This window comes from Musa acuminata, chromosome BXJ3-10, assembly GCF_036884655.1.
Source record: "Musa acuminata AAA Group cultivar baxijiao chromosome BXJ3-10, Cavendish_Baxijiao_AAA, whole genome shotgun sequence".
Taxonomy (NCBI): Eukaryota; Viridiplantae; Streptophyta; class Magnoliopsida; order Zingiberales; family Musaceae; genus Musa; species Musa acuminata.
Window position 1 is genome coordinate 27,270,766 of NC_088358.1, and position 26,420 is coordinate 27,297,185.

The window sequence follows — 26,420 nt, forward strand, 5'->3', positions numbered from 1 at the left end:
AGGTGTGAAAAAAGTGAATTTATGATTTAATAGTTTTAATAAAAAGTACTTAAAATATTGTATTAACTTAAGGGATTAAAGAAAATTGACTCCTTTTATAGAGACCTTTTAGTAAAATAAAAAGAAATGGGGACTAATGTGAAAAATGTTTTCAACAACAACCCACCTGCCACGGCCACCGCCGCTTCTGGAATCATGGCGACCGTTTCGGCGGTAGTAAGCTCGTCGCCCCGCTCTTCGGACTCTTCCGGTCTCTATTCGTGCTAATTTCTCTCCATTTCTTCTAAGTTCGTCTCCTTTTCTCTTCCAGGAATCCGCCTCGTGCCCGAAGAAGCTGACGCTCTACTCCTACTGGCGGAGCTCGTGCTCGCACCGAGTCCGGATCGCGCTTAATCTCAAAGGTTAGGTCGTTCCTTAAACCCTATCTCGGTTCCACTCTCTCGGTGTTGATGGTTTGTTTATGCAATCGCTTCCTTCTGATCGCGAAGGGTTGGATTACGAGTACAAGGCCGTGGATCTATCCAAGGGCGAGCAGTTCGATCCAGGTCAGTTGATGTTCGTTTGGCTCTGTTCTGCGGTTGTTATTTTGCATGATCAGAGTTCTTGCTTTTTGTCCCCCTACTTATTGTTCTTTCGAGTGATTTGTTATGGTTTTATTGTAGAATTCGAGAAGCTTAATCCAGTTAGGTTTGTGCCTGTATTTGTGGATGGTGATGTAGTAGTTGCAGACTCGTTTGCTATCATATTGGTGAGTAGGTGATGGTTCTCTGTTAATTGCATCTATGTTTATATTGGAGGAATGGACGTTGTTTTACATCTTGCTACTGATTAATTAAGTGTTTTTTTGTTGATTGGAACAGTATTTAGAAGACGAGCACCCTCAATTTCCACTGCTGCCTCGAGATCTGAAAAAGAAAGCCCTCAATCTCCAGGTGAGCCCACCATGCTGATGATATTCTTGCTAATGAATTTTTAAATTTTAACAAACATTTTTTCCAACAGTGCTTCTACTTAACAATATATGTCAATAGCATGTTTCATCCTTTTGTTCCAAAGAAGCAACCAATTAGCGACTACAAGACCGAAAACCGGTAATGCAGTTAAAGCACCTTGTTTGCTCAACAAAATGGTAATCATGTTACACAACAAGTACTTTATTTTACTGACCTTGTTTGTATTCCCAATTGCAAGAAACAATTTTCTGTTTGCCCCTCTTAATAAGCACCAAGCTTCTCACTACTCATGGAAATTGCCTGCCACACTTATTATGTCTATCTTAAAAACTGCTTAGGAAATCTAGAAATAAAGTGCTCATCTCCATGTCTCTATTCTCATTGATCCCTATCTAGTTCCTAACAGCACAAGTGAAATGTAACGACACAGTGTTACCTTGCAAAGAACAAGGATACAAATTAACTCAATGGTCTGCCACTGCACATAATAATTAAGAGAGTTAAACAAAAATCAATAGCACAATCTGCATCCATCCACTAAAAAGAGTTGGTTATCTTTTTTACAAGAAAAGAACTTGAGTTGGGATTACATCAGAAAGAATGCTATTATCTAAGGCATAATCAGCCTGCTTAAAGTATCTTTCTTTTCCCCTCACCAAGCTGGACATGATTTTGTGACCTTTCCTTTATTTTTGTTTGAAGTAAATAAAGTTCCTTTATCCATTACTAGTGCAAGAAACTAAAATGTCTTTTCATCATAGGTAGCAAATATCATTAGTTCAAGTATCCAGCCACTTCAGATGCTTTCTGTATTGGTAAGTCAGAAGCTGGGCCAACTGGATTATGTTTATGGTGAAATTATATGTTGCTTTTGCAAGATTTTAATACAAAAATTGGAAGTTACTTTTTCTTCTAATGGTTTCGTAGAATTTCATTGAGGAAAAAATCAGTTCTGACGAGAAAGTTGCATGGGCTCAGCGTCACATCAACAATGGATTCACTGGTTGGCTTTAACTTATATCACTATCCTATTCTGATAAATTTATATCATCGTATTGCACAAAAGAAACCCCACAAACTATGGTTTAAAATGTACCAAGAAAGATTCCCATTAACTCCAGTTTCATTTCTATTTTTTATGAGCCATCTTCTAGATTTATTAATGAACACCAGAATTTTCTGGTGTTGGATAACCTGCTTTTCATCAGTATTTGTTCTTTGTTCTGATTTTCTGTGGTTTTCCTTAGTACAAATGTTCTTCAACTTTTGCTTTTGTTTTATTCTTCTCATTTGCATGATGGGATTGAACTTGTTAGGGCACTGTTATGTTGTTCTCTGGTCACCTTAGATTGACATGCAATCTCTTTTATGTCAACTCTGTTAGGACAACATGCATTTGTATGCAGCAGTACTAGAATGTTCTTTTGCTGGTATGTTTGTCAGAATAGTGCAAGCAAAATATCTGATCTGACATTAAATTTTTTGTGCATGATTTCTCTTAAAATGAAACAAAAATGAGGCACATGTTTGGTTGGTAATTAATGGGAAATACCAATAAACAGCTGAAAATCAATGCCAAAATGGATACATTTATGAAGGAAATATTTATTCGTTTGCAAATAGATAAGAATTTTATCATGCTTGTTGTTCAAACAATTAATGTTCATATTAGTCTTCTGCTTATTTGAGTGCCCAAGTTTTCTGAGTTTGATTCATAGGATAGACATTTCTCATTTAAGCTGACCATTTTTTGATGTTGTTGTGATATAGCAATAGAAAAATTGTTAGAAGGCTCTGCTGGGAAATATGCTTCAGGAGACAAAGTACAACTGGTTTGTCTGCCAAAACTTTTGTTGTTTCCTTGCTATGACATGTGTATGTATACAAATAGTTGATTAAGTATGTGTTTTTCTCTGAGTAAGTGGCAAGATATTTTTTGTTACTTATCAATCCTCTTCACATCTCAATGGGCAGAAATCTCTTCTGTTTTACTATTTTTTGTTTACTGACCATGTTGGCAATCACAAATTGGCATGGCTCTCTGAGCCTAGTCAACTTTTGCTCAATGCTTAGAACATTTACTAATTAACCATAAAAAATAACTTAAAAGCTTTGATCGGTAGAAATTTTCCAATAGCACAGTGCATTAGATGCCTTCCTATGTCTGTCAAGATAATCTGACCAAATGAAACCTTTCTAAAGCTAGAACATGCTTAAAGAAGAGAGAAATAAAGTTATCCAGTTAACACTGTTAAGTGGGTTTCTCATCCACAGCACAATTCACAGAAGTAAAATATAATTAATAAGGTGGAACTACACCCGCTCGTCAAATATGGATTTTTTTTCTAGATGAATGAATCAGTTGGCACATATATTGGTGGTAAGATTTTCCATACGATGAATATCTACTAAAGACTGACTTGCCGATGAATCTTATTTGGTAGAAGGTCACGTATCTTATCAGATGTATGTGTCACCCACTGCAATGGAAAATTTATATTACATGTTTATTGTCACATGCAGGCAGACGTGTTTCTGGCACCTCAGATATATATCGGAGTAACACGTTTCCAGATTGATATGGTAATCAGTTGTATGTAACTTTTCTGCTTTCACTTTGTGGGCTATTTTCTTGAATTCGATTGAAGCACTGTGGAACTGAAAACAATAAAATCTTCCAACCTCTTGAAATTTGTTGTTTGTAAACTAATAATGATGGAACTTCTACTTTCTATGAAATTTATCATGTCTCATCTTAGTTCCTGAGTTTGCACCATCGACTAACATTACTTGATATCTTGCTTGCTTTTGTCCCAAGAGCCTGAAAATTGGATTTTATATCTGTTGCCAAAATTTTCCATTTGATAACAGTTTATTCAAAAACCTTAGGTAAGCATGTTGTTTCTGCAGTCTCAGTACCCTACGTTAGCCAGAATCTATGAAGCGTATGCTGAACTGCCTGCATTCCAAGCTGCCCATCCGAACAGGCAACCAGATGCATTTCCTTCATCTTCACAATCATGTTGAAGTTGGACTTGCTTCATCCAAGATGTTATTGGTGATATTCTACTTTCTGTCTTGAAATTACATGTTTATATTTGATCGAAGGGAAAAAAAAAATAGTACATGTTTGTACTGCTGCTTCTGTTGTATACTTGGAAGACTAAAAGAAACTGCTTGACACAAAAGTTTCATGTGCACGACAAATCTGCGAGCAATCTGCAAAGACTTTTACCAAGGTGGTGCATCCTATCACAAAATGCTTTCTGCAGTCGAGGGATGTAATTGGAATGGCAGAAAACTGCTCTACATGGTACATAGCTGCACTTCCATGTGCCTTTTCTTTGCCATATGCATTGTATCATGTGTTTTTTTAGCAAAAGATTTAATTAGTTTGTAGAAGGTAATTTTGGAATATAAGACCATGGTTGTTTAATTAAGGTGTGGTTGAATTAAACGGTAAAAAAACAGGGGTTCTCTGCATATTTATTATCTTTGCAAAAGTTGAGAATAGCATACATGCCATTGTAAATTTTGATATAGCAAATGTACATATGTCTCTCAATTTTTGATGCTATTGTCTTTAATATCCATACAAAAAACACATGTTAAACCACTTCTAATCATAGATATAAATATTAAAATGTAACTTTTGTTTAGGTCATGTTTAACCGGTGTGGCCAAAGAATTCATCCAACCACCTGCTTTTTATGCAAAGGAAAATAACATTTTTTTACCATGCATGGTTGACATTCATGGGCATGGTGGATGTCATGGAGATGTGGTTAAGGCTAAACAAGGACATGAGATCAGTAAAATGTCTGGTATCAATACATTTGCTCATGTGTTTCTTATAAACTGTAGGAATTTACATTCACATTTCTTTCCCCATTGGGGAAGTCTCTGCCAACTTCTTTAGGTTTTCAATGATCATGACCAGCTTTGTGTTGAGCCTGTTGACAAAACACTTTGGCAACCAGCCTGCCGGATCCAACTGCCAAGAACAAGAGAGAAGAAAGAAGAGCAAGTAAGCACACTACATGAATTCCACAAGAAGCTGAACCATAGAACATCAAGAGTATGAAATGATGTTTTGGTGTCTGTGTGTGTAGATAGATATGGATCGTTCGATTGCCTGCACAACATAAGTCACCATGCAAGAGTCGTCTTCAAGCTTCTCCACCACCCACCCCGACTGAAGCAGCAGCCCTCGAATCGCTTTGTTGTTCTTCGGTTGCAGTCCTGCCGCGATCTCCTTCGGCAGAGAAGCCACCGCGACCACCTGCGTGTCATCAACCACAGGGAAAACTATCTAACACCATGTTCTATCGATCAGCTTGATTGGGTCTTGGAGGAAGCTTACTAGGGTTCCATCATCCAGAGTCTCACGACGCTCGTAGACGATGAACTCTCTCTTCTTGAAGAGCGGCTTCGAGGAGTCTCCAAATCTGAGCCCGATGATGCTGAGGTTGTCATCGAGGTCCTTGATGTGTTTGGCCTCCACCAGGTCCGGATCCCATTGCTGGTGTAGAAGAGAGAAGAGACATCATGCAGGTGATTCTTTGATGCAGACAACAAAGTTGATCTTAGCATCATGTATCAGAACCTAGTATTCCTAGATCTGATACAGTCTATTCCTAGTATCCTGATCTGGTTCAACGCATCAAAGGTCAACTGTTCTTGCCAATCCGACGCAACATTGTATTTGATGTCGTCTCGAAGCACAGCCAACAGTGCAAGTTCTTCCGACAACTCTGACTAAGATTCCAGGACATGTCATGTGGACTCTCATGGGAAGATCCAACCAGTTATCGGATCGAGCTTCCCACCTACCGCCTAGTGCCAAGGAATTATCCATGCTGCTGCATGGGATGGCTTGCCACTCTCGTTGAATCCTTGAAGAACTCCTAAAGCTTGGATCCGATGACGCTTCACGATGCTTGGAGATAACAGAGCATAGCAGAGTGTTTGAGCTCACCTTGGCGGCATCGATGGCAGTGGCGACCACGATGAACTGCTGCGGGGAGACCGAGCGGAGCAGCCAACGGCTTCTGAAGACGTGGAGAGAGCTCGCGCTCCGCTTCGATATCTCCACGCCGTTCTGAAACGCCAAGACCTTCCAGCCATCGCCACCTCCGGCCCGGCTGGACTCCGACGCCGACAAGAGCTCCTGAATGCATCGCTCGCTCGCGTACGTCACGTACCTCCTCAAGGAATCCTCGCTTACAGACCTTGCAGTAAACCCAGAGCAGATCAGTGTGGGCAGAAGAAGCTGGTAATGGTGTCAGGTCCCGAGGATTACCAGGAGCGAGAACAAGATGAAGCAGTCACTGGAGAGGAAGTGTTGCTCATTGTGTCAGGTCGCGGTGGGTGCGGAGGGAGAGAGAGCGGGGCATATCCGGGGAGCTTTAAAGCGAGGAGCCATGGAGGCAAGGGGAAGGGATGGAAGTGGGCAGGTAGTGATTGGGGCACATGCAGTGCCAGTGCAGTCACCTCCATGATTGGCCCCAGCTGCACGTGCTCTCCCCACGCAGGTGCAGTAAAGATGGCTTCTTTTCTTTAAAGCAGGGAGAGGGAAGGGTGGGGAAGACGGAGCACATGGACTGCTGGTGGCGAGACATGGAAGGAAGCAAATAGAGGGCAGATGAGCCCGAGAACTAGTGGCGCCATTGATGCTCTCCGGAGCTCTGCGCATGCTCTGCGGGAAGGGGAGTTTTGGTGGGGCAAATCCACTCTGGTGGGCCGGAGCCCCCCCCCCACATCTCCCCGGTGCATGCGGTCTTCTCTGTTGATGCCTTGAAGCGGATGGACTCTTGAGATTTGATGGGTCTGCTTGATGTGATGCTAAATGCTCGGATCAGTGGAATGAGTGAATGCTTTTCTACCGATTTACTTAACATTAGGAGGAAGAAAAGAAAGATACTGTGCTTTCAACATGGAAGAAAACACATTCATCAGCTTCAAGGAAAAGTGAGTCTCATCATTTCTGTGATGATTAGTGGCAGTATCAGTTTAAAAGTGGCCAAGCGAAGAAGAACACCTCAGTTTCTTTCCATTAAATATTATCCATCAACATCTGTCATCCTACCTGGATTTAATGCTAGGTTTTCCAGTCAAACATACTGAATAAGATCGAGTTCAAAGGATTTAATATCAAGATGATGCAGATCTGCCATCACACTGTGACCAGTGCAATAGATGGCTAATTATGAGGATGAATCCACAGCTTGTAAAACATATCCAATCTTTTGGATCTTGACTAACGATTTTAAATATTGGAAATACCTTAAGATTGATGAAATATACAAACCATAACCCAAGCTGTCAAACTCAGATCTAGAGCTGCTGCTGCTCTTATCACTCTGCTACCTAAAATGACTAAGAACCCAGTAAAAGACAGCTGATAGAAGGAGATGTCTACATACATGATCTGATCTTGCCTCCCAAACATTTCAGCATCATGCTTTGCAAAACATCACCTCAGATTCTACTTTTGAGGAGAAACCATCATTATCTTCCTGTTTATGTTGGAAATCTGTGGAGCAAGCCATGATCAGCGAGCACTGGGTGTCCACCTTTGGAGGATAAGAACAGGTAGCAGCGACCAGAATGGTCCAAGAGGAACTGCTCCACCAAAAGCTAACTGCAGCTTCCTTTCCTTGGAAGTACAAGAACCATCCAGGTCTGGGAAAAAGAAGAAGGTGCTTTCTTGCACCAGAAACATGGACAATCATGGAGACCGAAGTGGATAACAGGTGTAAGGTCTCCAAGTTTGTGAGGACGGGAGGATCTCAGCTTTACAGCCATTGGAGAGATCACAGTTCATAATAGGCAAGATAGTCTGTTGACATCGCCCATGTTCCTGTGAGGAGGAAACAGGAGCAGTGGGAGCTCCTGTAATCATCATATGCTTATATGCTGGGATTGATGATGATCCTTTTGTATTCTTTAAATGAGAACAACTTGTTTGGAGATCAAATTATTTGGAGGACAAGAAATTTAATTTACTGTTGAGCAATTTAATCTGCAATAGAACATATCATACAGTTTTGTCGTAGAGAAGAAGGCACAATGTGAGCCAAACCATCCATCCCACCTCAATGCAATTAAAGCGAATCTATACGACACCAATTCCCACAAATAATTTTCTCTTAATCGGTCTCTAATATATATAATATTGTTCAAGTAAGTTTTAGGTTATGACATCAGCTTTGGATCCTCTTCCGGTTGCTTTGATCGACGCCGACGCGGCGCGCAAGTCGCTCATCGTTGTCAGATGCGGACTCCGTCGAGGCAGAAGTTGCAGATCCTCGTTCTTCCAAAGTTTCAAGAAAATCTGTTGTTTGTGATCTTTGAATCCTCGTCTGGGTTCCTGGAATCGTACCAATCGTATTAAAGCTGCGATCTTTTTGATATTTCAATGTCGACCCGATTAAGGGTTTCTCTGTCCGTGCCCACTGCTCGAGGAGAAGAACCTGAATCATCTTCGTCGAATCTGATAACTTGTGGTAGGTAGAGGCGACAAATGAAGATGCTTCGATGCATGCGTGTTGGACCTGCAATTGGTGATGAAGGCAGTGCCGTGGTCGGGGATGCTACTGAGCGTTTGGACCATTTCGTGGACGAGCTGAGGAGGAATAGAAGTGGTATGCATGTGGAATCTCCATTTACTGATTCAAATGCTGGGAGCCTGGTGCTGCAGATGGATTCAACAGGACTTGTATGTTTCTTATCACTTTGGCCTTGGTCTTCTCATTTACCTAATTATGTTGTTGGCATTTACAGCTGCAATTTCTTCATCCTGTGTTGTGAGGTATCTGCTTAAGATTAATTTCAATACATGGGTACATATAATGCTTAACTTTGATGTAACTGCTGTTGATTCTTATCTAATTCCAAGAAAATTCATGTTCTTGAGATACTTTTATGCTGCAGACTAAGCCTTAGGATAAAGATCCATTAATTAATTGGCTAGCTTTCCGGTGTGTGCATACCAAAATAAATGCTGGTGGGTGGAAGAAAAAGAATCCATTCTTCATATTCTTCCAAAAATTCGTGATTGAATTGTGACTTCAGGTTGAGTGAGAACTTTATAATAAATACTAGGTTAACCTTTTTTTTTTTTTTTGGCTGTGCTTGTTACTATGAACTCTAATTAAGCCTCGGTCTTTAGTTTGACACAAGAGATTCTGATTCCTTTTGTTGCTAAAACCTAGGCTGGGGGGTTTGTTTAATCTGCTTATTTGTGCCTTTGAAATGAACAAGCTCCCTCTGTTATAGCTTGTTCATTTCCTCCATTCTAGATTCTCCCAAATGTAAGTGTTTTTCTACTACATCCTGTAAGTTATAGCTTTCTATCGGACATGATTTACCTTTTAGGCCTCAAGGAAGTTCCTCTTATGTCTGATTTTGCTTGGTTAGGAATTTGGCACCAACTTTGGATGGTTCACTTGTGTGATAGTCCTGCTATTAACATTTTCCAAATCTTTTATGGAACCTACTTAAGCTTTAATGTGCCTCTATAGGTGGCCTCATATTTGTGGGTAAGGTATTTGATGATGGTTATAATCACAATGATTTTTCGCGATGGAAGGTATAGGCAATGTACATGATTTTGATGGATAGGGGTATCGTAATGCACAAGGCCATACAGCTACTGGCGAACGGCTTCCATTTGAATTTTAAGCTTGTATGCTCAGACAAGGATCAATTCTTTGTCTGTAAAACTTTCAGAGTTTGAATGTGTGCTAGCGAGCAGTGACAAAGTAAGTAGCTTTAGGCTTGAGGAAAATTCCTTGTTAAACAATGCTTTCGGTGATGCAGACAATGTATGATTTTGATCCAAGCTGTCTTCATTGTTCACAGACTTGTAATCTGGTATACTGCAACATATTCAGCTCATGAAACCAAAGTATTTCATATTCTCATATCTGATTGATTAGTTCTGATTCATTAGTTGCTGGTCTCTAATGTGATCATACAGTTCCTGCGTAGCTATAGTGCCTTAGCACTCTATGCCATTGTCAGTCAGGTGAACTGTAGCCTCAGTCACTTCCGTCTTCCCTCTTAGATAGCCGAGTCATTGCGATCTGAATCTTTTTTGAAAAGTCCAGATGAGGAGTTCATTCGACAAGGCTATATTTGCTGAGAATGTTCAAGCAGGCCTCTTGGGTTGCGCTGAGGGGGCAAGGAAGAACACAACAAACAGTAAAGTAATCAGAATGTGTATCAAACACCTTGGTGCCAGGAAACATCAGGTCTGCAAGTTTCAGAATGTGGTTCTCCAGGATGCTTCTGCAGCTGGAGGTCGGAATGCCGACATTACTGTAATAGGATTTTACATACTACCTGACAATGGGAAATATACGAAGCAACATAAAATCTTAGTGTTCTATAGAAGTCGAGCTGCATAGAGCACTAGTACATCAGAAGAACATTAGTATTCTATGATTTAAGACATCAAAATCTTTGCTGCAGTCGAGCAGTGGAGAGGTTGGAAACCGATAACTTGAGCTCAAAAAGGTTGATAGACATTGGCAGTCTATCGGCTTCGAAGTATATCAGAAGAAGCCTTTAGTTTCTTCTGGCAAGAGGGTAAGTGTCTTGGGAGTGAGGATGCATGGTACAACAAGGAACAAAACCGAGAAAGAAGGAGAAGCTTGATGAAACTAAACCAATTAAAACTTGATCGGTTGATATAAGTGACCCAGGGCAAGGAGTACAGGCAAGGCTTTCATGCATTACTTTCTGTGTTCTTCCTGGATGATGGAAGCTTCATGAGTTGTCAACTGTTCTTCAGTCTATCTTGGCTTGTATCATTCAGTAAGTAAAATGTTCTGACAGAAAAATGAGTAATTTTTTGCCTGATTGTAGCTCGAGGATGGCATCATTTCTTTATCAACCATTGACTCGACTCTGCAGGAATTAGCATGTTTCCAGGGCCAGAAAAATGATTCATCTCTCTTATTAACAACATCTCTTTCTTCTGCTAATTGTGCTTGCAGAATGTTGATGGAATCTAATATCAAGTGGAGCAGCACTTGCCAACATGGTGGCCATGTACTCTTACCTGCTTTAGTGTCACATAAAACAAGGTTATGTTGTCATGACCTACTCTGTAAACTCTTCCAACCCATGATTCCATCTTTTCTTGAATTATATTGCAATAACCATGGATTAAGAGCACAATGTGAAACCGTGTTTCATTCACAGTGACACTCAAAGTCTATCTGAAGGACCATAATACTTTTGTTTCTGTACGCTAGTCCGAATCAGCAGCATCATAGACAGCATCATAAACTATGTTTTCGCACTAAAAGTTGAGTACAGCGAGAAGCAGTCAAGTCATATGATTAGTGGATTGTGCTAATGGAGGATTAATTCCACAAGGAGCATGTGCCAGTGCTGCCAAGGTTCTTTCATTTGGTTGTTCAGATGGGGACACTGCCAATGTTAGTTGAGAAATCTGTCTCAAGCTCAATCATTGCACGCAAGAACCGATTCCGATAGTAAACCTACCTATTATCGGTGTGCAGTGGACCCAATACAATTCACCTTTTGAGAAGGAGCTAAACTGGTTTTTTCCTTTTGAATTCTTTGAACTCATCATTATGTGAGAGGGAGAGAGTGGTGGTTTTCTTGTTACTTCATGTTGCCAGTAGGATCCTCCTCTTATTTCTCCTTGGAACTCTTCTCAGGTATGCTTCTTTGACATCTCCTTTTCTCTTTGCCAGTCCTTGAATCAATCATTCTTAGACTGAGGAAACCAGATTCCATGTTCCCAACTACATGCCAGCTAATAGTATTTTATCTGATGCAGCAGTCTCAGGTTAAGATGGATCAAATTCCATCCCTCTTTCTGCCAAACATTCTTTAGCAGGAAGTATTTGTTTGCATGCAATCCACGCAGGATTGAGATGCCAGATTCCCTTCCATGGTTGCTGATTAGGATCATCTTCCTTCCACCTCTGCAAGCTTGAAACCATCTTTTGCGCTGTGCCAAACAAAACTAGCAGACAGGCATCCGATCCCCATGTTATGGATCTGTTCTGCCTCAGAAGAACAAGGATTGCATGAAATGAGCTGCCTCTTTCCAGCTTTTGGTTCAGAGGGTTGTTCATGGAACTTGGCTTCACTATGTATTGATTACAAGGGGTCTGATCCAGTAGAAGTATTTATTTTTTTACAGTAATTATTTGAAACCTTAAAATATTGATCTGATACCAATTTTGAGAATATACGGATTGAAATATACCGTCCATTACTTATCAAAATTAATAAAAAAATAATTTAACATATTGAATTCAATTTCAATTGAAGTTAATTTTTCTAGTATTTGTGTCTATCAAACTACATAAATAAATAAAAAAATATTTTTTAGGAAAAAATTATTATACATCGTTAATATCGAAACTGATCCGATATGACTCATTCACTCATACTTGATGCATGTATGTTCCTTGAGGTTAAATGTTTGCAACCCAATGAATAAGAGGTTTGAATTGAGAATGTTAGAAATTATACTTGAAAGATTTTTATTATATAATAAATAATTAAGAGAATATTTTTTATATTAAAAATATTTTTTTTTCTAAACCTATATACCATTGTGGTAGGTTTAAATGATTGGACTCCTTAGTGTTATATATATATATATATATATATATATATATATATATATATATATATATATATATATATATATATATATATATAGAGAGAGAGAGAGAGAGAGAGAGAGAGAGAGAGAGAGATTAAGGAGACCCATGGGATTCCAATTATAGTTGTGCTTGGCTAATGTGCATTTTTTATTAGTGCCAATAATAATGACACTGGCTAATAATAGAGTCCATGGGGTTTAACTTAGAGATCCTTTGTTTTTTAGGGACAAGTAAACAGATCTATGTTGGGGTGGGAGTTTATGTGGACAGGGGATTTGATGGCTGTGGATGAAGTAGGGTTTCATGAGAGAGAAAGAAGGTAAAAAAAAAAAAAGGAAAAAAGAAATTACTCTCTTTAGAGAGAGAGAGAGAGAGAGAGAGAGAGAGGGGGGGGGGTTGGAAATCATTCCAATGATTGAAGTGGGCCCCACGGCACCCGATGAATTGGGTCCCACCACACAAAAAGAAACGTGTGTGTGTGTGTGTGCGCGTGCGGTGACCGTCGTTTTCATCTGGTGATATAAAAGAAAAAAGGGAGAAAATTAAAAACATTTCTCACATGTATGACCTATGAATAAAATTATATATACATATAAAAAAATTTTAGTTTATTTCTAGAGGCTGGAAATGAATACGAAAAAGGGGGAAAAAGGAAAAACAAGACGATAAAAAGGGTCGCGTCTCCCTGTCCGAGGAGAGTTCCATGGACGCTGGGACCGAGCTCCCTCTCTCTCTCCCTCTCCCTCTCTTTCCCCCACCTCCTCTTCCTCCCCTCTCAGTCCCATGCCTTAAAGGTTGGCCTCTAGCCCCTCCTTTTCTCTTTCTCTTGTTTTTTTCTTCCTCCTTTATTCCCTCTGGGATCATCTCTGCCACTCTGCGCTCATTTGCCGCTGCTGTCTGCCCATTTTTCTCCACCGTCGCTGCACTAAAACTAAAAACCGCATCTTTTTTTTGTTGGTTTTTCTTCTCGATGGTATGATCATGTGTTCTGCCATCGTGAAAGATCCATTTTTGATCTTTTTTTGGGGCTTTTATGGTGGTTATTGCGAATCGGATCCTTGTTTCGGGTTTTGATTTCTTCGTTTCTTTTTTCCTTCGTTACTGCATCACGGAACGGTTATTGTATTGGCTTTTCTGCTCGCTTGTTATGGTCATGGATTCTGTCGTCATAAAAATCCCTATTTTGAAGATTATGGTGTTTGGGATGTGTCCGATTCTCGTTTCAGGCCTTTTATGCTTTTTGTTCTTTCTTTTGCAGGTGCCGTAGTGGATCTAGCTTTTTGGTGTTGAAGAGTATTAGGGTTCTTAGAATGGCCCGCGCAGCCCGATCAGCTCCCTCACCTCGTTGAGGATTGATGATGTTTTCCGGTGGCTGTGCTTCTTTGATGGCGGAAACGTGGTGGAGGGGGGTCGAATCGGTTGTTATAGCTTAAGATTTTCCGGTTCTTGGGGTGGATTTGTGAATTGTTGGTTCTTATTGATGCACAAGTTGTGAAAAATTGCCCTTTAGATTTTGGTCTTGAAAGGCGTTGATTCGATGCTGCTGCTTATTGGAATGGGGGATTTGACTGAAAGAACTGGATCTGGTTGCAAAATATTGGGTTCTTGTTGGGAAAAGCGGTCGATGAATTGTTTGGTTTTGTGAAAGATGGAGGGAGAGAACACCATCGTGACGGTCGATGAGAAGGATCATGTGCATTTGGTGAAAGAGTCTCAACCAGAGGATATCTTGTGCCCGGAGATGGAAATGGATGAGAACGAGAACGGTGTCATTGGTTGCGCAGATGGTAGCGCCGGTTTTGAGGGCGAGATGGGTGAGGAAAGCAATGTTGTTTTCTCAAGGGAGGCCCCTATACTGACAAAGGGCTCTCTCATCTCCAAAGGTCATTGCTGTGGCAGCAAGGTCAGATCGAAATCCTCTGAGTTGATGGAGTCTGAAATCCAAAGGAAGGACAAAAATAAGCAGGAGAAAAAACTCAGTAGGCAGGAGAGGATTGAGCTTGGTCGCTTGTTTCAGGGTGCAGTGAGTTCTCAGGATTTAGAGCTTGCTGAGAACCTGATTCTGTTGGCTGATCCACTGACTCTCAATGATATGCTGTGCATAGCATTAGACTCTATATGGTTCCTGACAACTCGGCAAGAACTGAATGGTATTACTGGCCTGATTAAGAAGATTGTTGCCAATGGAGCGAATGACTTCACAAGGGCGGCCCTCAGGACTTCGTTTTTGGCTTCGTGTGTTTCTGCATGTCAGAGCAAAACCATGAGTTTGGCTGATACAGTGGGCATCATGGCCCATAGGTAATTGTGATTCCTTTGCATGATCTCCTTTGATAGCTCATGGAACTTCAAAGAACTCACGCATCTGCATCAGTGAAAATTTTCACTTGGGTTACTACTTTGCATTCTCTTATAGTAGGTAAAGTTGCATCATGTTCCATAAATAATGTACTTTTGCCCATGCCATCCTTTTTTGTCAGGTTGCATGAGCGTCTTCAGGAATGCCACGGTGATGAGGTTTTGAAGGCAGAAGCAGGTGCAAAGGTCCAGAAGTTCACAGAATGGGCCTTGAAGTGCATCGGAGTTCACTCTCGGTGCCAGGAGAATAAGGGCAGAAGGAGCCACAGCACAATTCTCGAAGTCCAACTTCAGTTGTCAGCTTTTAAGAACTTTTTAGATCTTGCTGGCAACAACCTTACAGGAAAGGATTTTACTGAAGCTTTTGATGCAGCATGCTTCCCTTTGACTCTCTTCTCTACATCTGGAATCTCGGCAACTGTAATACAAGGATTACTGGGAATGCTAGTTGAGGGCGGTGCAGATAATGTAAACCAATGCTTTCTTGAAGCTTCAAGATTTGGAAGTACAGAGCTCGTACGAATTTTACTACAGGTATTCATTTACTTCCAGTTTCACGGTGCAGATAATAATTTCCGAGTTTTTTATCAATTAAGTTTAGTTGCCAGTGAATTGGGCTGTACAATGATAACCCAAGCTTCAGCTGCATTTTGGTTATTTATATGTTTGTTGGTTATTTAATAACTCTAAACAATTTCAAGTAGATACCATCAATAGGACAAATAGAGAAGGCCGAAAATAGAAAGCCGAAACCTGCTGCCTATCATGATTGTGCCTACAAGGACGATTTTGGATTTTTTTACTAAAGATTGATGATCTACATTATAGAATCTGAATTATGGTTCACTAGAATGAGGTTGTATAGTGCATACCTGAAAATCATCTGCCCTCACCGGTGGATGAACTTTCTGTCATTCTTGTGTCAACCAGCCTTTGGCTGTTGTGCAGGTAATGAAACCAAGATAGTATATATTTAACATACAGTAAGTTAAAAATCATTTTGTACTTTTACTTTTCAGACAGGTGTTCTAGTAATGAAAACAAGATAGTATATATTTAGCATACAGCAAGTTAAAACTCATTTTGTACTTTTGCTTTCATACACGTGTTCTAGTATTAAACTGGATACGTGTTTGTTTTCTAGTTACCATACTTGATGGATCTTGGTTTTTGAGAGTAACTTTAGCATACTTACCAGAGAAACATTGGGCAAGTTTATTCTCTTCCCCCAAACAGCCTTTGGATCTTGCCCCATGTTTCTAGTGAGTTTATCATGCTTACCAGAAAACAAACTTCCTTTGAGCAATCTTTCTACTGAAAGAAACAACAATAACTTTTTATACAGAAAAAGGTGTCCGGGCAACTCTTCCTAATTTCATTGTGTTTCTTCCCCCAGATTGCTCAGAGGAACAGCTTGGATATCGACGTTGATCTTGCCCTAGGCTTTGCCTCTCACTACTGTAAAATTGGAACCATGGAGTGTTTGGTTGAAGAAGGGAATGCTGCGGCCTTCCTGGGTCCTTTGATGCGAGCAGCTGAGAGGGGCTGCATGCAGGTAGTTCAATGGTTTGTTGACCGGGGATGTAGGGACATGGAACTATGCCTTGCCCTTACTGCCGCCGCCTCTAGCAGCCAGGTGGGAATTGCATCTTACCTTCTCCCACACATCCCGCAGCATGTCCTAGCTGCCCTGAGCATCGAGGTCCTAAAGGCAGCAGGTGAGAGAAGCAGCGGGTCTCTGGATGGCGTTGCATTCCTTCTCCGCAACAACTTCCTTGGCGACCCCGCAGCAACGTATGCTGTGGCCGACAGCATTGCGAGGTCCAGTGATGAGGCCGTGGCCCCTAATCTGAGAGCTTTTCTGAAGGAGCACTGGTCCGAGGCAGCTTATGCTGAGGGCTTGAGCTATGGGCAAAATCACTATGTGAATTTTATGAGGATTCTGAGAAGGGGTGGTTCACCCATCTGTCTCAAGGACCTTCCGCCACCCCTGGTGACTGCGATAGCATACTTGCCACTATACAGAGAGTGTCGGGAGAAGGGTGGGCAGTTGTTGCCACAAAAACTGAGAGGACAGCTTGTGGAGGCAGCTAGTAGGGTTGGCGGAAGGCCGGTGGAGAAGAATAGCCAGGCAAGAGAGCTTCTCGCAATTTTGGGGCAGCACCTTCCTACCTTCTTTCTGCAACTTCCAAACATCAGTAGCACCCTATTATAGGTAATTGATAGAACACAGAATCATGGAACAGTAAATATGTCTTTTCTCAGCCCCCTATAGCTCTGGGCACTCCGTGCTTGTTTCCTGTTCCATGCTTTTGCATCGAGAGTTGCATGGATACCCAACATTCGTCTGAAACATTCTAATGGTAAGCCAAGCGAGGATTTACCTTGGAAAAGTGCTCATCGGATTAGTTTTGAGCATTGTTGTTTTGGTCTTATCCGCATATATATGGCGGCACCACATCTCGATTGATTGAAACACTCAGTTTGTTTTCGAAATATACCCTAAACTAAAGTCAAAATTTCTTGCTCAGGACCCCATTGCAGAGGACTTGGTATTTCACCATCATACCTAGTTGAATCTGCTGTTTGTAACCAAAGTGCAATAGTAGTATTTGGGCATTCTCATAAATCCCTTGTCATCTTTAGCAGTTGTAATCAGTGTTTTGTTTCCAGAGCAAGAGTTGATCCATCAAGCCCTCGGTTTATCTGGTCATTGATTGGACCAGTGGGTTTTTTATCACTGATAAAATTTCTCAAACAGGTTTTATGTTTTTTTCTTCCCTGTATTATTAATTCAATCAAGGAGGTGATGAGTGATTACTACTTATGCTGTTTACATGTATTATTGAATCATTCCTTGTCCATTATCTTGTAGTGAGGTTTACTTTCCACCTTAAAACCTTTGTAGATGGATTGTTTACCATCCACTGAGTAATCTCTAATCTTTACCATCTTCTAAATTCTTATGTGCCAAAGATTTGTTTCATTCCTTGTCCATCTCTAGAATACTTAGTTTGATCAACCTTGTTTCTTTGTATTTGCAAAAGATATTGACTCAGATCATTATGCTTTTACAAACCGCTATCAGCCAAGCCAGTCTTCATATGATTGTAGGCCACATAAAACAATTATGTTGGGAACTTCCTTGTACTGTTGATTATGTATTTGGACTGTGAATCTTTTTGGGAAATATTTCAAGCCAATATTCATATCTTCAACAAAGAATATATAAATATATATATATATATATATGAAATCGATATAAAATAATTGAACTCTTTCTATGGAATTCGACAATATAATCTCCTATCTTCAAGTGAAGAAGAGAAGAGTTATCTCCTCAAATAGTAATGATTGGAAGCACTTTTTTTTACGTTATAATATTTTGAAAACCAAAAAACTCGATGATATGAATACATAAAATACGGATTTCTTCACTTTTATCATCTTTTTCTTCCTTGGAAACGTATGTTTAAGAGAATGTAGTGTTTTGATCGAAAATTTTAATTCTTTTATGTCTATGGAGTATTCCACAAAAGCTAATATATATAACCACCAATATGACAGCTTTTAGAATTTTCAGTCAGAACCAATTTATCCTTAAAAAATGTTTAATGAATATTATCATCAGCACCACCGAGTCTCCAATGCTTCCATTGTGTATTTTTGCAAGATTATACCTCTCTAGCAAGAGCTGATGATGGTTTTTAGTTAACAAGAACAAACTGTTGCTCCATGAAAGATGATCATTCATATCAGATGAGAGAGAGAGAGAGAGAGAGATGACTCGGTCACAGAGGGGTTACAAGCTTTCTTACATCAGAGGGTATGCATGCCAAGACCATGAGCAAAACAAGTATGCCCGAGGGAAGTAGGAGCACCACCAGAGGTGGAGGAGGCAACGAAGGCAGCATCACAGGAAGTAGCAGCAGTGAGGCAGCAAGGCAAAGCAGCAACAAGAAAGACTCGGCACTGAAGTACTTTGGAGGTGAAGCTCCTCTACACTCGGTTCTCGAATCAGTTGTGAACCCATCCTTCCTAGCTCTTCCTTCCATTGCAGCAACCCAGCAAAGCTCGTCAAACTGGCCTTCTCGTGCACATGGCTATATCTTGACACACAAATAAGAGATATTAGAGCACCGATCAATGCATGAAACAATTCCTAAGAGAAGTAGTGCCTTGGCGTCACTGATGGCGATGAAGAAGAAGAAGAAGAAGAAGGACGCGAGAGGGATAGAGAGAGGATGTGGTTGGCGGTGGATGCATTGCATCCTCCTCGGGCGCGATAGAGGACAATGTGCAGGTCCCGAAAAGAAATGGGAGTTTGTGGTGAGTGGGGTTGGATTCGGCGACCGGATCTGATGGAGATCTCCTGTGATCTAGCGTTCCTTTTCGTTGCTTCGAAGGGCCAAACGCAAGTAGGACGTCCAAGCCTTCCTTGTCCATCGTCAGTTCCTCTCTGCACCCTTCTCACCACCACCGCTCAAGCTGGCTGCCATTCTCCATGACCTACTCCAACAGTCTCCCTTCACTCGTGGAATAACGTGGAATATAATCTATATTAGTTTCGTCTCACATCAAATATAAAAAATAAAAATCTAAATTAAATATATTTATTATTATTAACTTAAATTTAAAGTGAGTTAGATCCAAAAAAAAAGTTAATATCCGAATAAAGAAGACATGTTAAAAACATCGCGATAGATGGATGTACCAATAAAAAAGACATGTTAAAAACATCGATATAAAATTGATATGATTAGAGACCAATCATGCGATAGATAGATGCACACATACCATGACATGACATGGAGAGCTTAAATATTTTTTTTTATTTAGATAAATTTATTATTGTTAACTTAAGTTTAATCATCTTAGACCAAAAGTTTATACTCAACGAGATGATACAGCCTTGGGACGTCAAATAGATCAATGTTGCATACAGTCTGTCCCACTGTATGCAGTAGACTTACTAATCAACATCTACTACTTGCCTCAACTTTGTCAAAGCCCATATCATATCAATGTTAGATGTTGGCAAAGACACTTCCCTGATATCCTTTTTTGAGTTTAGTCTGGAGTAGACTTACTAATAAACAGAGATCATGGCAACCTTTGAGCCACACACTTCACAACAGACTCCATGAACTGAAGCTGGTCTGGAACATGAGAAATTTGACCATTCACCATTTGCTGCTGTTGGCTGTTTTTGATGATGGGTGCATCAAAAAGGCACCTTTTTTTGTCTATGGCCATTAGAAGTTGCTCAAGACAGCAACTTGATGAAGTTGAAAGCATTGTTGCTCTAATGAAGCAAATGCTCGCAAATAGCAATCAATAAGAAGTGCTGCAAATGTCTGATGAAGCACACAACATCAACACCAACTGCTTTTTTTATTTTAAGGGTGACAGCAAATAATATTTCGAATTTATTGAGGCCGACAACAAAAACTTTTTTTCAGCAGAATGACATTTTCGAAGACAAACTCAAGGAAGCGGAAAAAAAAAAAGGTGGCTCTAATAGAGGATGAATGCAGTACTGGTGGTCACTTCAAAAGATGGTGTTTAAACAGCGAAGCCATCTCGATCTATATGGAAGGATGAGAAAGAGAAAAAAAAAAAAAAAAGGTTAAATGTCAGATTAAAAATGATCATAGACAAATGGATTTCCATAACCTAAAAAGGCAAAAATAAGGGGGCAAAAATAAGGACTTACGGCGGTCAAAGCAGCCTCTGCACCCTTGTTTCCAGATTTACCACCAGCTCGATTTAAGGCCTGTACGAAATTGACAGGGAGGGGCTCAAGGCTTATGCAAATAAGGATGGAAATACTATGACAGCAAGCTGTTCTATACAATTTCAACACATTTTGGCAAGAATCACACTACAAAAAAAAAAACTTATTTCTCCATATTTCGGAAGAAACTTATGATGTTCAAAGAAGTTCTTGACCGTCAAATGACTAATTTATGCACTATGATCTTTCCCTCTAACATGTTCACAAAGATGTTATGTCGTTGTATAATGTCACTAGAAAACATCAGTCAACTTTATTGACTAAGTACTCAGTGAATGCTTCCAAGTTCAAACCCAAAGCCCAAGGAGGACAGGATGGTTGAAAAAGCTAATAGTAGGTTAAGCATTAACTGAGTTCAAAACCTTTAGTAGAAAGGTATTGCAGGATAGGTTGGCAAATCTTTTACTGTTCCAATATTCAGAAAAATACATCATTATTATGAAAGTTGATATTTAGAAGTCCTGAGTTCTGGTTGTCACTGGAAGTGGATCATAACATCCTGAATCGGTTTGTCAAGAATAACATTTTGATTACCTGATCCATGTCATCACAGGTCAGAACACCAAATATGCATGGAACTCCTGCAATAATATTAAAAGGAAATAACATATTAGTTTTCACATGCATTTATACCAATTTTGATATGTTACTCCTTGTTCAACCACAAAAAGTGAAAAGGATATGCTGGTACAGGAAGCAAAGTAATAGCAACATACTCCTTTAAATAACACAGAATTTTAGGGCATTGACCAACCTGAAGATAATCCAGCATTAAGTACCCCAGATGCTGCCGAATTTGCAACAGCATCATAATGACTAGTATCACCTCTAATCTACAAAACAGCAAACAAGGAACCAAGACCGGTAAGCGCATCAAATCCAAACATTTGCTAAAAGGTAACAATAACATCTTTTCAAAGGAAAGGTACACTTTGCAGCCCTACACTACTATAGAGCTTGAATATGCAAAACCAAGGAATCGTGAATAATCATTGGGTCTTCAATAACAGAGATTGTTAGATGATGTCATGTCATAAATTATTTAATTAGCATAATTACACAAGTTACTTATATTCATCTCGTATTCCAGTTTAGACCAACACAGGAAAAAGGATATATACATACAACTCAAACTTTTTGTTGTCCCTATGCAATCTGTCTTTTTTTTTCACCCTCCCACACCTTGATTTCTTTCCTTAATCAATACCCCTTTGATTGAGGACAATGGAACAATTTTAACACTTGTAAATCAATGGTTCACTGAGAAAAACATTTTAGCCGCCAAGCTCTGTAATACTTCTTTTCTTCTTTTGCATCTCTTTATTTCCTTTCTTTTCACCTTCTACTTCCAATCTATAATCCGCTCTACTTTAAATTTTTGCAGTTTTTTTTTCTGAATCAACATATATATAGGTAATTCACATGTGTCATTGATTCATCACAGATATGGATCTTATTTAATCCCTAACCTGTGTTGTTTAATCAGGACAGTTGCAGGTAATAATTGATTAGGCCTAACCTTAAGGGTTTCATAAAAGAGTAAGAATGGGTATTAAGATAACATTATGGGAAGCCAGTTCAAGTACAATAATCTTATAGGCAGGATATTTCTCACATTAACCATCCATCATCCAAGACTGTAAGAAGGCTCTTTGAGTTTACATCGAGTAAAGAACTGAAAGTTTTTAGGAATCTTTACAAATAAATACTTGTCTGAAGAAACAAAGTTCAGTTGATGATCATTTCAAGTAAACAGCTGAGAGATGAGTAAAATCCAAATTTTATAGTTGTTCAACAGATTATCATAGTTTTCCCATCATATTTTAAAAAATGATGCCAGGAATCACTGACTGAAGTATTCTTATCAATTTTCCAAAAAGGACTCAAAGTATTGGAAAATATAAAAAAACAGAAACACCGAAAGAATAAAAAAAAAACTGACAAGTGAATACCCGAAAAAAAAAAAGGAACACTTCTAAGAAAAATAACTTGTATTCATCATCATCTAATGAATATATATCAAGCTTACTTGATTCAATAAGGCTATAAGCAACAAGAAGCCCAGAATTCAAGTTTGGAATATTTTTTAAGAAATACTTCAAATTTTAAGTTACAAGAAACTAAGCCTCAACTCTAACTTCAACTTGTTTGCTCTTAGGAAATACAATGTGAAGAAGATTGCTTTACTGTCTGCTAGAATAATTGGTAATAATACCACAGTGTACAAAAATTGAAAACATGTAGTGCATGTCACGATATAGTTAATTATAAACCAATGTGATCTTGATGGATCTCGTCGAGTAAGAATTATATCATCCATAGCAATCATCAAAATTATGATTCTACCATAGATCTAAATCTTAAGATCTAGATCACGGATTCTACGATCCTGTAACATTGCAATTAATGGTTACTGATGTCTTCATTATAGGCAGATACAAAAATATGATAATGGTAAGTTGAGATGACATTCAAGTAGCTAAGATAGATGTCGATGGGCATTACCACAGCTCCAATGCACAAAATTGCATCAAATTTTCCTGATTTTCCAAGGCGTTGTGCAACAACTGGAACTTCAAAGCTGCCAGGAACTTTAACAACCTAGACGAAAGATGATATTGTTCCTTGTCAGCAAAAACATGAACATCAACATAAATTCATCTTGCAAAAGCAGGCAGTAAGATCTCCAGCGGAGCAAAGCAAAATACTAACAATTATTGTTAAATTGGAAGCTGATGAACGAAGGAAAAGATATAATATGATAAAGAAAACTCCTATGAATAAATTCTGTAAATTAGTGTAAACAATTAAAACCGGACGCAATATGGAAGCCCTTAAAGTTGCATTGTTGTATTCAAGGTTTGCCATACCGAAGCATACCGCCCGTACTGGGCGGTACGTACCGATCCGACAGGTTACCGGTACACGGACCGCCCAGTACCACTACAGTGCTACAGTATGAAAAAGTATAAAATTGTTCGGTACACCCCTGATGTACCGCCCGGTACACCCTGATGTACCATACCATACCGAGCCCGGGTCAAAACGCCGGTACGGTATGGTACGGTGACCTTGGTTGTATTAATTATGTACCATGATTCCCACATTCAAGGTTATGTTGCCATACATGCACAGAACGTGAGCGAGCTAAAGTTTTGTTGACAATGATTCTTGGGTCTAAAGAACAATAAGAGATGAGCTTTAAGCAAGCTAAATATTGAGATGAAATAGAGATTACTGATACTCTGGTAGTCTAAGCCTTAAGAATCTGAGTTGAAATCAGCTTGTTCAGCAGCCAAGAGCAAAACTGTACTTAATCATATATATTTCCAGTTGGAACAAGTTTAAAATAGCAGTTACCCGCGAAACAAACCTCAAGCCTTGCAGAAGCATAACAAAACAAGTGCACACATTTAACCAACTGATGATACGCAATATCTCAGAAAGCATTAAATAAAAGTCTACAATTTACATCCCTAAATATAGTCAGTAAACAAGATGATATTTTGAAGAAATTTGAAATTATTAAAAGCTTCATGAAAACTACATACTGTAATATCATCATCATCAACTGAATAACGCTGAAAAGTCTCCAGAGCTCCCTCCAATAGCAAGTTAGTGATAATTTCATTAAAGCGTGCTACAACCTGCATTGTTAAAAAGGCAAAAGAATTAAGTAGTATGCTAATTGGAAAAAGGTGAAACTGTACAAACAAATCATTCAATTATGCTGTGATCACCCTTAATCTGACAGTTGTATATGCAAGGTGTAACAGTAGGTTTTTTCTAAGAACATGGGAATTAACTAGGCTTTGTCATGGTTCATTTTCATCAGGATTGCAATTCTGTTTACAGATAAACCCATTATCCTGTTGAAGGAACACTGGACTGTAAATATGAGGAGGAAACAACCAGGTTACTGGCTTTCTTTCTGAAGTCAAGCCAATCACCACAAAACATGAGAAAGTGATGCCTACCAGCTACAGTTTATAATCATCTCCCAGAACTTTCCACTATGGTAACTTCCAGAAAAAAAAAGAGATCCAGATCGATAATGTTCCAGCTACTAGATCAAATTCTATAAGTTCCTATAGATGAAAAAAACAAAAGTTACCAGATCAAACTTCTCGGCCAGATCATCCATAGAGAACGCTTGTCAGTTAAACCATCTAAATTTCATTTCTTTGGGGACAAAGAAAACAGAATATTTCACTAATAAGTTCATCTAAAAGGCTTTCAGGAAGGCAATGGAACCTATCTTATCTGTTGGCTGTTGCAATTTTATGATAATAAAACCAAATGCTTCACTATCATCCAAACTTGGAAAACTGATGCAGTCATATCCTCTAAGCAGTATACAGACCAAAGGGAGATAGAAACAAACCCTTAATTTATGGAGTTACTTATCTCAAGATTCTCTTGCATACCTTAGTAACTGGATACTAATTCCTGAAACACCAAAAATCCACCAACTTTGTTGAAAACAGGCATTACGGTGCACAAGTTATACCTTAGGCATCAAGCTTTTGTATACAATAGCTTCGCACGCTTACTCTAACAGAACTAAAAACCAAAATTACAATCTCAACGCAATCACTTAAGTGTGGTAATATCTCTGTAGTTGATCCTAACCACACCTCGGAATGATCACGCATTATAGGTAAACAGACATCTTTTTGGTTTTCAAAGAGGAAAAGACCCCAAAGTATCATATTTTTATCCGTAAGCGTCAAACGTTTCCTATGCGACAAAGCATCAAACAACTGGTCGCCGCGAAACATGACCAAATTTCACCACTCTAACGGATTGGAATTCAGAAAACAACCGATCAGTTCCCAACCAATAACCATAAAATGAAGCCGTGAAGCTACCGCCAGGACGTTTACAAAGTCCAGCACAGAAACAGAACGAACGCACTCACCACCGCGAACTTCAGCCCCTCGGTCTTCGTCAACGACCCGATTAGATGCTTCGTGCCCGCCGCGACAACGGGCGCACGCCCATTCCTCGCGCAGAGTTCCAGTGCGGCTGGAGCAGCTGGGAGGAACCCACCACGAGGAGATCAGAAAGGGGGAAAGGGGGGGGCCGTCCAAGAACGGAGAGCGGAGATGCAGGGGCCAAGACGAGTACCTCGAATCGAAGAGGAGAAGGAGACGAGGGTTTCGAGAGAGCGCCCGAGGGGAGACGGAACCGGTCGAGGGTTTCTTGGCGTCGCCAATAGCGATGGGAAGAGACGGCCGAGCTCGGTTGCGGCGAACGAAGCCATCCTCTCGTCTCTCCACCGCAACACTAACACTGAAATCGACTACTTTTGTACATTATTTCGTTTAAAATAGCTTGCCAGCACGTGACAAATTTACACACACACACACGCCAGCACGTGACTCACACACACACACACACACACACACATATATATATATATATATATATAATTGATGGAGATAATTTGAACCCTACATATAATATTCAAACACACATGAATATATCAATCCTTGATTAAAGTATCAAGCATTAAGTAAATATATTATAATGCTTTAATTTAAATCCAAATGGATTTATAAACTAGATAAACCTATTGATATTAATTTATCTTAAAGATTTTAATCAGTGGTTTAGACTCAATAAATTAACATATAAGTTATCCCATCC

The 26,420-nt window shown here is 39.6% G+C and overlaps 4 protein-coding genes and 1 long non-coding RNA gene across 10 annotated transcripts; 3 read left to right on the plus strand and 2 right to left on the minus strand.

The window, feature by feature from the left end:
- Nucleotides 1–161: 161 nt before the first annotated feature.
- On the plus strand, nt 162–4,436 carry LOC135651933 (glutathione S-transferase zeta class-like). Of its 3 annotated transcripts, none has more exons than XM_065172581.1 (10): nt 162–216; nt 311–401; nt 489–545; nt 663–748; nt 861–932; nt 1,715–1,768; nt 1,881–1,956; nt 2,724–2,785; nt 3,477–3,546; nt 3,864–4,185. In XM_065172581.1, exons 1-10 carry the CDS (start codon nt 196–198, stop codon nt 3,893–3,895), a joined length of 621 nt encoding a protein of 206 aa, XP_065028653.1. In that variant the 5' UTR covers nt 162–195; the 3' UTR covers nt 3,896–4,185. The 3 variants fall into 3 exon arrangements, with proteins under 3 accessions (XP_065028653.1, XP_065028651.1, XP_065028652.1); XM_065172579.1 differs by having other exon boundaries at nt 164–216; nt 3,477–3,536; nt 3,864–4,436; XM_065172580.1 differs by having other exon boundaries at nt 181–213; nt 3,477–3,536.
- Nucleotides 4,437–4,740: 304 nt separating this feature from the next.
- Nucleotides 4,741–6,719, minus strand: LOC135651932 (uncharacterized). The gene is made up of 5 exons (XM_065172578.1): nt 6,256–6,719; nt 5,932–6,184; nt 5,317–5,475; nt 5,089–5,235; nt 4,741–4,947 (listed from the first exon to the last, which is right to left on the minus strand). The coding sequence occupies exons 1-5, from the start codon at nt 6,450–6,452 to the stop codon at nt 4,828–4,830; spliced, it is 876 nt and encodes a 291-aa protein (XP_065028650.1). The 5' UTR covers nt 6,453–6,719; the 3' UTR covers nt 4,741–4,827.
- Nucleotides 6,720–7,931: 1,212 nt separating this feature from the next.
- On the plus strand, nt 7,932–12,100 carry LOC135651934 (uncharacterized). Of its 2 annotated transcripts, none has more exons than XR_010501997.1 (3): nt 7,932–8,673; nt 10,958–11,650; nt 11,773–12,100. It is a non-coding gene; the product is annotated as an uncharacterized LOC135651934 (long non-coding RNA). The 2 variants fall into 2 exon arrangements; XR_010501998.1 differs by having other exon boundaries at nt 7,934–8,673; nt 11,776–12,100.
- Nucleotides 12,101–13,268: 1,168 nt separating this feature from the next.
- Nucleotides 13,269–17,807, plus strand: LOC103968419 (ankyrin repeat protein SKIP35). 2 transcript variants are annotated; one of them, XM_009381633.3, is made up of 4 exons: nt 13,269–13,407; nt 13,872–14,914; nt 15,094–15,505; nt 16,368–17,807. In XM_009381633.3, the coding sequence occupies exons 2-4, from the start codon at nt 14,262–14,264 to the stop codon at nt 17,184–17,186; spliced, it is 1,884 nt and encodes a 627-aa protein (XP_009379908.2). In that variant the 5' UTR covers nt 13,269–13,407; nt 13,872–14,261; the 3' UTR covers nt 17,187–17,807. The 2 variants fall into 2 exon arrangements, with proteins under 2 accessions (XP_009379908.2, XP_009379909.2); XM_009381634.3 differs by having other exon boundaries at nt 13,330–13,586.
- A 1,499-nt stretch (nt 17,808–19,306) lies between these two features.
- Nucleotides 19,307–26,078, minus strand: LOC103968420 (6,7-dimethyl-8-ribityllumazine synthase, chloroplastic). Of its 2 annotated transcripts, none has more exons than XM_065170406.1 (8): nt 25,899–26,078; nt 25,690–25,805; nt 24,320–24,415; nt 23,274–23,369; nt 21,523–21,601; nt 21,303–21,349; nt 20,688–20,747; nt 19,307–19,497 (listed from the first exon to the last, which is right to left on the minus strand). In XM_065170406.1, the coding sequence occupies exons 1-8, from the start codon at nt 26,032–26,034 to the stop codon at nt 19,420–19,422; spliced, it is 708 nt and encodes a 235-aa protein (XP_065026478.1). In that variant the 5' UTR covers nt 26,035–26,078; the 3' UTR covers nt 19,307–19,419. The 2 variants fall into 2 exon arrangements, with proteins under 2 accessions (XP_065026478.1, XP_009379910.2); XM_009381635.3 differs by lacking the exon at nt 19,307–19,497 and adding an exon at nt 20,347–20,559.
- Nucleotides 26,079–26,420: the final 342 nt, after the last annotated feature.